Source organism: Nicotiana sylvestris, chromosome 7, assembly GCF_000393655.2.
Source record: "Nicotiana sylvestris chromosome 7, ASM39365v2, whole genome shotgun sequence".
In the NCBI taxonomy this organism is placed as follows: Eukaryota; Viridiplantae; Streptophyta; class Magnoliopsida; order Solanales; family Solanaceae; genus Nicotiana; species Nicotiana sylvestris.
Genome location: NC_091063.1, coordinates 64,650,191 through 64,661,490, shown reverse-complemented (window position 1 = coordinate 64,661,490; position 11,300 = coordinate 64,650,191). Strand labels below are relative to the sequence as shown.

The following is an 11,300-nucleotide window of genomic DNA, read 5'->3' as shown; positions in this document are numbered from 1 at the left end:
TATGAAGCACCGAGTTTAGGGGAATGGAACCCACAGCTGGTTTTATTGTAGTAATAAACTCGTAATTAATGGTTTTTAAAAATGTAGGGAAATAAGTGGCTCAGTAGGTAAATGAGGAATAATAATTGCACTAAAAGGTCTTAACTTATCATATTAATGCGTGAAGACCCCACAAATATAAAAGCCAAAGAAAAGTAGGAACCAGCCCCCCACCCCTCCTCACTCACTCCCCAGGCCCAGGCCCAGGCCCAGGCCCTGAGCAAAGGCACACTACTTTGTGCAGAAAACAGAGACAGCATAGCAGTAAAACCCTTCTTCCCCTACGCGCCTCATTCCCACGCTCTTGCACGACCTCTCCGACTTGTAAGTGTACAGGTAGCTCTGGGCCCAATTAGATTAAAATTTTAAAATAAGACAAATCAAAGTAGTCACTTATCGACAAAACTGTTTGAAAATCTCCCTAATCACATGTGGTGTGGATAGCTACAAGACAACCTTAGACTTTTGTACGAGAAGCATTAACAATTAGAAGTGTTTTATATTTGTGCTAAGTCTTATCAAAATTTCAATTTTCAAAGTAGAGATGGAAGAGCATCTTGCTACTAATACGTGAATTTGTAATTTTTTAATTCCCAATTTGATATAGTATGATATTTGTTCTGATGCTCAATTAATTTGAATTTACAACGAGAAGATTTAATTTAGTGGTAAAGCATTATCCTACCAAAAAACGATTCCATTCTTATAATTTAAACTCGAGATCTCTGATTAAAGATGAATGTGTACTTATTATTTTGTCGTAATCTTTGATGATAAATATACAATTACTAATATAAAATAAATTAAGAAAGAAGATGATATAATCAGTAAAATTAGATAAGTAAATAAATCTAAAAAGTGCTACTAACATTTATGAACACTGAGCTTGAATAACATATATTCTAATTGCGCATGTGTGTACGCACATAAAATTTATAACGTTATGCCACTATAAGAATATGGTTTAAAGTAATTTTACATTTTGTACTACGCATATTACTAATGTATCCCAGCTCCATTATAATGTTACTATTTAAACGGCTAAACAACAAGCAATAAATGCGAACAAAGTTGAGAGTATTTATATTTAAATAAGATATTTATGAACAAAGTAGTAAAATAAGTAGAGTACTTATTAATTTTAACTTTTAAGTAAGAGGTGATTTAGGTGGAGTCATAAATAAGAAATTCAACTGAAATGGAGTAATAAATAAAGTAATGGCAGGTAGTTTGTTGTGTTGTGCGCGTGGTTAACAACTTAACATGTTAAGAATGTCACAACGGAACAGCATCGGTCTTCCCAGCTTCCTTTCTCTCTGTTTCTCTCACACACACACACACTGGGTACTGTGAAGTGTATTTATTAAAAAAGCTGCTCTTCGGCGGTCAGAATATAAAATCCACCTAACAGTTTTTTTTTTGTGTAAAACACTCATTTTCCAAAATTAATCTCTTTTTATCTCTCTCTTTTCTGTATCCCCCCCTGAAAACTCAATCCATCCGTGCCCTAGATCCACAACCATGCTTTCTCCTCCACCCAACTTCTCATACACACTCTACGACACTCACTTCAACATTTCATTTCTAGCTCTTTTCTTTTGAACCCATTTGCACAATTTTAGTGGCTGTACATTTATACTCTTCTGTATTGAACTGTTTTCTTAGTTTTCTTTGGTTCTTTGAATCATTTTGTAGACTTGTATTATGTGGGAAGTAGCGTTTTCTTGAAAATGAGGAGGTTTATTGGCTAAAAGATTTGATTTTGGAAGGTGGGGTTGCTTTAATTCTGATAATTAGTTGTTCTGTAGTAATTGTAAAGTGTGTTTTGTTGAAAAGTAAGGAGGTTTATTGGTGAAAAGATGTGATTTTGGGAGGCGGGGTTACTTTAATTTTGCTAATTGGTTGGTCCCTAGTAATTGGAAAGCGAGTTTTGTTGAAATTGAGGAGGTTTATTAGTGAAAAGATGTGATTTTGGGAGGTGGGGTTGAAGTGTTTGGTGCTTTTTAGAGTGGTAAGTATTTGAGATGGGTTGTGTTTGCGGTAAGCCCTCTGCCATTGAAGACAGTAGAGATAGTCCAAGGGAGAGATTGTCGAGTAAAAGTGCTGCAAGTTTGAGAGGGCCAAGGGCTGGTTCATCAAGACGAGAGGAATCAGCTTATAGGGTTAAAGATCGTTTGGATAGCATTGATGGGAAGGCAATGCTAATTGATAAACAAGTAAATGGTTCAGTAAGATTGCAGAGTGAGAATTATGAGAGGAAAAGGGAAAAGCAAGAGTTTATTGTTGCTACGCATCATCCTGGAATTGGGATATTACCAAAAGGGAGTGAAGGGGAACAGGTTGCTGCTGGATGGCCACCTTGGCTTGCTGCTGTTGCCGGTGAAGCTATCAGAGGATGGGTGCCGAGACGAGCTGATTCTTTTGAGAAGCTGGATAAAGTATGCACCTTTAATTTTGTGTCTCTGACTTTTCATTCTACTGTAGAAACTCCAAGCATTTCATGAGAATTGTCACATAATTGTCTCTTTCTCCCTCCCCCACATGAGTGAATCTTTACTTTCTGATAATTCATGTACTAGTGTTGTGCAAAATCCGAGAAAGGGGAAATGTTCCACTTCAGCACTGAGTTGGAGCTGGAAGATTTTGGGTGCATGGTATAGCCAATATCAAGTTTATTCTGATATAAATCTAGGAAAATGGGCAAGAAATTAATTTGTTTTTCCAATATGGTAATCCTACCCACTTTTGTCCATTTGGTGGTTCAAGCCTCAGCTTCATAGTTGGAGGCTTAGGGCTTTTCCCATTGAGCTATTCCTCAGCTGTCAAGGAACATCGTTAATTTAGACATATACTTCATTATGTGAGTTAGATATCTTGTCTAAGTTCCAATAGAAATAAAGGGTTACGGTAGGTTGACATTCATTGTTAAAATTGTCATAATACCACAAATCAAATGTTGAGTTCATTAGGATGTTCTCTCTTAGGTATGCAGTACATCGCTACCCATGTGTGGTGTTGAATGGCAAGGAATATAATTGGAATGTAATTTCCCCAAATAAAGCAGAATAAATGTACACATTAATTTAGCAGTAAATGTTTAATTGATTTGTACATGTGTCTTTTCTTTTTCCGTGAACAAGTACATCTATTCGTAATGTTTGGATAGGCCTGAACAAGTAAATGTTCAGCAATTCGCTACAGCCCAATTACAGAACACGGCTGTGCAGGCCGGATTTGGCTGATTCAGTTGTTTCAGATATCATGAACAACTCACCTCTTCTTCTTTTAGGGGTCGTTTGGTATGAGGTATAAGAAGGTATAGGGGTGGTATAAAAATTTAATACCACCTTAATACTCTGTTTGGTTAGCAAACCAGGTATAAGTTATCCCGGTGTTAATTTTAACACCGGGATAACTTATACCTTATAGAGGGTGGGGTAATTAGCACCGGTATAACTTATACATTCTTCTTAGAAATTATGCAATTGTCATTCTTAATACAACATACCAAACAATGAATAAACAACAATCCCAGCATAACTAATCCCAACATAACTTGTACCGGCATAAGCCGTATTCCAACCAAACGACCCCTTAGTAAGTATCTGGTCAGATGATAATTGCAGAAAATTGCTACTGTTTACTGTCACAGCTATTCTGCAATACTAGCATACCAGTGCTCAACTAGTATTTTCACAGGGGAAGATTTTATGCCTTTGTTAGTTTCAAATGGAGTGGCTAAAACATTGTGTGATTTGTTCACTTTTTGATATACTTGATGCGTGAATGAGGCTAACTTGATACTTCGTTTAATGGCTCCATAGATTGGTCAGGGCACCTACAGCAATGTTTACCGTGCTCGTGATCTTGATCAAGGGAAGATCGTCGCTTTGAAGAAAGTGAGATTTGATAACCTAGAACCTGAGAGTGTTCGGTTCATGGCGAGGGAGATTCACATACTACGGAGGCTTGATCATCCAAACATAATAAAATTAGAAGGTTTAGTTACTTCTAGGATGTCTTGCAGCCTATACCTTGTATTTGAGTACATGGAGCATGATTTGGCAGGGTTAGCGTCACACCCTGGTCTTAAGTTTACTGAGTCACAGGTATTTGAATTTGCTTTCAGTATCTATCCACTTAATGCTTTTGCAAATTACATTATCTGTTTTACCAGTTAAACTTTTACCGCTGAAAATCCTGATAGTCTTACCTTTGACTTGTATCAATGGAGATGCTCACTTGGCTTCCTGTTGTGAGATTGTGTTCTTGCATGTAAATAAATATGCCTCTGAATTTGCTCACTTTTTTATAACCTGTTCACGAGGAAGGAAGAGCTTGGCTCTCTTTCTCTTTTCATTTCATTAATTCTTTTTTCCATGGTTTATTCTGTTTGTTCGCCTAAGTGGAAAACTGTATTTGCCTTTTGTAGGTCAAATGTTACATGCAGCAACTTTTATGTGGACTTGATCATTGTCACAGTCGTGGTGTTTTACATCGTGATATAAAAGGCTCCAACCTTTTAATTGACAATAATGGCATATTGAAGATTGCTGATTTTGGTCTTGCTAGCTTTTTTGATCCTCATCAAAGCCAGCCTCTCACTAGCCGTGTAGTGACTCTCTGGTATCGACCTCCCGAACTGCTACTCGGTGCTACTTACTATGGGACTGCTGTGGATTTGTGGAGCACTGGTTGCATACTTGCAGAACTTTATGCTGGCAAGCCAATAATGCCAGGAAGAACGGAGGTATGTTCTTTGTTAATCTTTTGTTTTTGTTTTTTTGTATTGTACCCATTTTACTGATATCAAAATAGAATACATCAGGGTCCCATGGCTGAATATCATAATGGTTACCAATGCTTTGCTTAAGAGTTACTAGGAATCAAATATAGTCAGGGTCTTTTGAGCTCATAGGTTCAATGCACCTCTTAGACAAGAGGGGTTGCTCTGATGGTAAGCAACCTCCACTTCCAACCAAGAGGTTGTGAGTTCGAGTCTCCCCAAGAGCAAGGTGGGAAGTTCTTGGAGGGAAGGATGCCGGGGGTCTATTTGGAAACAGCCTCTCTATCCCAGGGTAGGGGTAAGGTCTGCGTACGCACTACCCTCCCCAGACCCCAATAAGTGGGATTATACTGGGTTGTTGTTGTTGTTGTTGTTGTAGGTTCAATGCACCAGTTATCCAAATTGTGGAGTTTGTACTGTCATTTGCTGGTATCCTGCTTTCTGGTTCTTGATACTGGCGACACATAAGACAGTTCTTTGTGAAATCCATCAGTAAATCACACTTCATTTTAGAGAAGGTTCAAAACCATTGTCAATAGAGAAAATCATACCAGCCCTGAGAATTTTGAAGCATCCTATTAGCGTATATTTCTTTAAAATACCTTAACCATCTTACTTAGAGTGCCTATGTGATACAAGTGAGTTAGGATGTGAACTTCAGCATTTCTTTTGTTCTTACTTGGTGTGGCCATGGTGACTTCAACTTTGAAATGGAAGTACTGGCTTCATTGCTTGATAAAAAAAGTAGTAGTGGCTTCTTAGGAAGCTAGTCGATGGTTAGTATTGCAGTGTACGACAAATTGGTCTTGGCTCATGGATGATAGTTTTTCATTTTTCCACTGCCTGGTATATGGAGTTACCATTGGAAGTTTGAGAATGTAAATGATATTGGTGCTCCTTCGATAGTGAAATGCGAGGAAGTTGCTCAACTATGTGATTTTGACGTGTCTTTGAAAGGTTAGGATGCCATAGGTGTTGTAGCATATGGTCTTGTATACTTCTTTTGAAGCTCATTTACTCATTAATCATTATTGATCCTTTGTCATCCTGTTAGGTGTATCTTGCAGTCTGATATGATGAACAGTTGATGGTAGTTTGAATTTTCTCTGACAGGGAACATTAATTGTGTCTTTACTCAACATTATTGGCCTGTTACTTATCCTATCCGTAGTTATTTTCTCTTGTATAACTATTTTCATTGTCTATCTATTAATCTTGCATTCTAGCTTAACATGTCATAAAAGCAAAGTGCATAATCTGTGCTGTAGGTTGAGCAGCTTCATAAGATTTTCAAACTGTGTGGATCACCTTCTGAGGAGTACTGGAGGAAATCGAGGTTGCCCCATGCAACAATCTTCAAGCCCCAACAACCTTATAGGCGTTGTGTTGCAGAAACATTTAAAGAGTTTCCTGCACCAGCACTAGCACTTATAGAAACTTTACTTTCAATAGATCCTGCCGATCGTGGGTCATCAGCCTCTGCCTTGAAGAGTGAGGTATGAAGTTTCTTAAAGATCAAATCTTCTTAGAGTTGTTTGGCTATAAATAATATTTCATTATATGCAAATACTAAACAACAACAACAAAAAACCCAGTGTAGTGTGTAGTGTGTACGCAGACCTTACCCCTACCTCAATACTAAAAGTTCACTATTTGCAATTTGTATCAAAAGGACATGTCGCTTTATCTGAGTTGAACTGTCTTGTGTTCTTAGATACTAATTTGATGATAGTGCCTCCTTGGTGCTTTGTCTTGAAATTTATTACGTTTTTTCTGTTTTCTTCATCCATTTTGATGCTATGGAGCCCAAATGGCCATGATTAGACAACAATTTTCAAATTTTTGATTATCCAGCCTGCTTCATTTCAGTTTTTTACAACAAAGCCACTTCCTTGTGATCCTTTGAGCTTGCCAAAATATCCTCCGAGCAAGGAATTTGATGCTAAAGTGCGGGATGAAGAAGCTCGAAGGTAAATGTAGCAGTTTAGCAGAAAACATAAATATGTTTTAGCCAGCTTCTTATTTCATGTGCTCCAGAATTGTCAGTTACAGATGGTCATTAAGATATAATTGATGTGTTGGTTGATGTGGTCTTGTTTGTATGCTGATAATATCAATGCTTTTTTAGGCAAGCGGCAGCTGGAAACAAGGGTCATAGATATGACCTAGAAAGGAGAGGAACGAGAGAATCGCGTGCAGTCCCTGCACCCGAAGCCAATGCTGAATTAGTTTCATCTATGCAGGTAATCTTTTACGATAAGACATTGATCTGCCCATGGGGTAAAATACTACTTTCTCTGAGTCACCGACTTGAACAAACCAAGTAACCTTGGAATCTTCTCTTATTATGCCCATGAAATTACTCTATATCGCTTAACAGCTGGTCACAACAATCAGATTTTTTTTCTTTTTTTGGTGGGTGCTTGGGAAGAGGAGGTCGTGCATGCGGCATCTAGTCATTTAAGCTTTAAAACATGAGAGCATGGAAGAGAAAAGGCTCAGTTGTTGATCAGTTGATAAATGCTAGTACAATTGCATGCTGGCTCTGTAGAAAGGAGTACTCCGCATATTAGTATCTTCACTTCTTCAGCAACCATTTTCCTCACTCTTTAGCATTACAACGGCTTAACCTTTGTGTTGTTTAGAAATTAATAGCACTTTTGGTGTTCCAATTATCTAGTCTTGCCTATCCTTAGCTTGTCCTGTTCAAACTTTGAAACTACAATTTTTTGTTAATTTGTTCTGTATTCATGTGGTTTGGCACACTCTATGCAGAAAAGGCAAGGTCAATCCAATTCAAAAAGCAGAAGTGAGATGTTCAACTCTCATCAGGAAGAAGTTGCCTCTGGTTTTCCAATTGATCCCCCTAGACCATCTCAGGTTGTGGAAGAAGCAAACAATGATCCTCAAGCGCGGCTGCATAAGCGAGGTTCCCATTCCGGGCCATTGACTCACCGAGCTGCCTGGGCAAAAGCTGGAAAGAATATGGAAGATGCCCCAAAACTTTCTGTTGCGGATTTGTCAGCTATGTCTGGTCTAGTCGCTGCGAGGAGAAGCATGTTCTCTGAAGATCGGCCAGACAAGTCTGGTCCACATAAACAAGAGGTTCCTAAACTTATAGCCAGGTTTCCTGGATCCTTCAAAGAGGTCTCACATTCCGCGATGAAACAAGAGCAGAAAAATCATTCACTTGCGAGCTCACATCAAAATGAGGATGGTAGAACCAGCAACAATGATCCTGTTCTTGTAAGAAGCCTATCAACATATTCACATTATATGTTTTCGAAACCTATGATGGTTTTAGCCGTAGTCTAATTTGCTCATTCTTCATGTTCAGCTGGGATATGGATCAAAAGGCAACAAAATTCACTATTCTGGGCCACTACTAGTTCCATCAGGCAAAATGGATCAGATGTTGAAAGATCACGACCGCCATGTCCAAGAAGCTGTAAGACGGGCACGCTTGGACAAGGCAAAAGCTAAGAAAATTCAGATTGAAGGGAACCAATTATCAGCCAATTCATTATTTGTTTCTGGCCGTTGAGCGAAGCGGCCAAGAAGAGCGAAAAAAGAGAAGCGACTATAGAAAATCATAGTTAGTAGGAGTACTTATTATCTTGTAAAATGAGTTGATTTGAAAAGGGTGAGGGGAGTTTGTATAGAGGTTGTTTAAGGAAGGATAGCATTAGGAAAATCTCATGTTGTTCTGCTATTAAAATATGTAACTCTCTCTAGAGGACTAGACATTTGAGTCATTCTTGCGGTTATCTCCACCCTTGACAACTAAAGAAACCTGGCCACTATTGTTTTCCTTTTCTGTACCTGGCAAGACTGACTGCTTCAAACAAATCATTGCATGCTTATGAGCTTTCCTTTATAGCAAGCAATTCAAGATTCATGCCCTTCCCCAACTAACAACAACTACAACGACCTAATAAAATTTTACAAAGTGGGGTCTGAAGAGGGTAGTGTGTACGCAGACCTTACCCCTATCCCGATAGAGCCAAGAGATTGTTTCCGATAGACCTTCGGCTCAGGAAGATGGAAATAAAACAAGAAGAGACAATTCATCAGTATCGTCAACATAAATCATAAAAATAGTGAAAATATCCTAAAAACCATAAAATAGATGACATACAATAACAATAACCAGCAAATAAGGTCCGGAGCTATGAAAAACAGTAAGGGTAGTGTGGACTCTACATTAACCACAAGCCGTCTAAGATCAACCTTATCGCCCTTCCCAATTAACTGAATCGAAAATCTATCCTTTAGCTATCCAAAATCACTACACCAATATTTGACTTAGTTGAAACATGTAAACCTACATATATCTGTAAACAATATTATGATGCCATCTTGAGAAACAATTTGAAGCAGCATTGTCATCAAATACACACACTAGAAAGAGTAAGTCGGGAAAGTGTCTAACCACTTAAGACACAATTTCAGTGGGTTCTAACATTTAATTTCTTGATTAAAATACTACTAAAAGTTCCTATTTTTTTCAATCTGCCACACAATGCTAACACTCAGTTTATGAGTTTAAGTAACTCGGATCAGGATAATAAATAGGGAATCTTACACAAATGTCCCAAAAAAGTCCAAACTTACTAACCTCTACCCATTAATCATAGACTTATCAAAACAAGCCAAACACATATAAAAATTAAAAATCCAAATAGATAAGGTTCTTTCTCTCAAAGAATCACACACAAAGATCTCCTTTCATATTTTTAAACCTGATTAGCAGCATTAGATGCAAGACGGAAAGGAATTTCATGGATGAGGTAGCAAATAAGGTGATGAAAATACAAAAAAATATATATATACAAGATTCCAAAAATCTAAGTAAAAAAGGCTTTTTTTTCAATGGGTATGGTTGATATTCATTGAAAACATATAGATGAGTCAATATACAAAATTTGAGGAAGATTGGAGGTGATTTGGACTGAATTGTTATCAAAATTCGTAGTTAAAATCGAGTTCAAAAAATTCATCGGAGGGCACATGTATCAAAATGTATCACGCACATATCTCATACGCAGGTATACATGGATATACGTATGATACACATTTAATACAAATCTGATACATAATGTGATACACATATTATTTTTCTCATGTTCATCTTCTATTTCGAATTTTAATTCAACTAAAAACTCTACCAAATCATCTCAAAACTCAGATTCAAGCTCCCTAAGATGTACCCAATCTATTCCAGTAACAAACGCTCAAAAGAAAGCAAAAATTGACTTTTTTTTTTTATGTAAATAGCCAATTAGCTAATATTTTATAAATTAATTAATTTTTATAATAAGTTACTTATAATTGGACATAATTAATATTTTCCTAATAAATATTTGAAGACCAACTGACAGAAAAGTCAAGAACGGGCCGGGGTCCTTTTCACTGTGTTTGGCACACAAACGGGGAATTGGTTTGTGGCTTTCTCTTTCATGTCATTGGCTGGATGGAAGTGGCATCTTCAGTAACTTGCCTTTATTATGGCAAAGCCAAGTGCCATTCGCCAATTTTTCCTTTAATTTTAAAATTGAATTATATGAGAAGCACCACCAAAATTTATTTTCCTAAAAGAAAACAAAAAACTAGTTTGATGTTTCATATGGAATATTGGTTTATTCCCATACATGGAAAAAACACATCCAAATTAAATGAACCTGTTGCAGTTGCAACAACATTTGTATGGGTGGTTTGAAGTTAGATGGTGTTACTTACTCTTTTCGTCTCAAATTATCTATCGTGATTTTTAAAAATAGTTGTATCAAATTATTTATCATTTTAAAAGTTCAAGGGTAAATTATTATTTTTCCGATTCTACCTTTAATTATTCTTAAAGAATACAAATACATTAAAAAGAAGAATTAATAACATTATTAATTTGGTTGTCGGTTGTAACTATAGTCTAGTGGTTGCAACTTTTCGTGTATGTCTTTAAGTGTAAGGTTCAAATTCTACGATGTTCTCTTCTTTTATTTCTTCTACTTCCTCCAACTTGACAGTTCATCGCCAAAGGCAATTAACAACAACTATTAGTTTTGGCTTTAGTACAAAATTATCAATATCCACAATTATCTTGAAAATATCCACTTTAAAACGGTTTAAATCATGCACACTAACAATATTTTTATTTTAAAAAAACAGTATCAATAGGTAACTTACATTTTGTTAATATTGTTTACCCTAAAAAATGATTAACAATTAAACTTATAATGTGATTTTAAGAATACGTGATTTCACTTAATACCAATTGATTAATTTAGAGATAAGTGATGGGAATTGACAAGAATATAAAACAAACCAATGCTTGGACAATGCCCACAAGCTGATGAACACTCGAGAATAGTGAAATAAGAACAGTTAAAGAACAATAAGTTGATGAACAATAAAGAAATATTGTATTGCCTTGATCTGTATGAATGTAAGGTATTTACAAATGATGGGGACCCCTCTT

At 36.7% G+C, this 11,300-nt stretch overlaps 1 protein-coding gene across 1 annotated transcript; it reads left to right on the top strand.

Moving 5' to 3' along the window:
• Window positions 1-1,468: 1,468 nt before the first annotated feature.
• Window positions 1,469-8,637, top strand: LOC104232991 (probable serine/threonine-protein kinase At1g54610). The gene is made up of 8 exons (XM_009786281.2): window positions 1,469-2,477; window positions 3,864-4,148; window positions 4,472-4,789; window positions 6,094-6,321; window positions 6,695-6,795; window positions 6,954-7,068; window positions 7,601-8,071; window positions 8,163-8,637. Exons 1-8 carry the CDS (start codon window positions 2,064-2,066, stop codon window positions 8,367-8,369), a joined length of 2,139 nt encoding a protein of 712 aa, XP_009784583.1. The 5' UTR covers window positions 1,469-2,063; the 3' UTR covers window positions 8,370-8,637.
• The last annotated feature ends 2,663 nt before the right edge of the window (window positions 8,638-11,300 follow it).

What these genes read in the sequence shown, in the direction of transcription:
- LOC104232991 (XM_009786281.2), top strand. Translation starts at nt 2,064, where the DNA reads ATGGGTTGTGTTTGCGGTAAGCCCTCTGCCATTGAAGACAGTAGAGAT. An exon ending in CCTCTGCCTTGAAGAGTGAG is followed by an intron (nt 6,322 to 6,694) that starts GTATGAAGTTTC and finishes GCTTCATTTCAG; the next exon opens with TTTTTTACAACAAAGCCACT. An exon ending in GCAACAATGATCCTGTTCTT is followed by an intron (nt 8,072 to 8,162) that starts GTAAGAAGCCTA and finishes CTTCATGTTCAG; the next exon opens with CTGGGATATGGATCAAAAGG.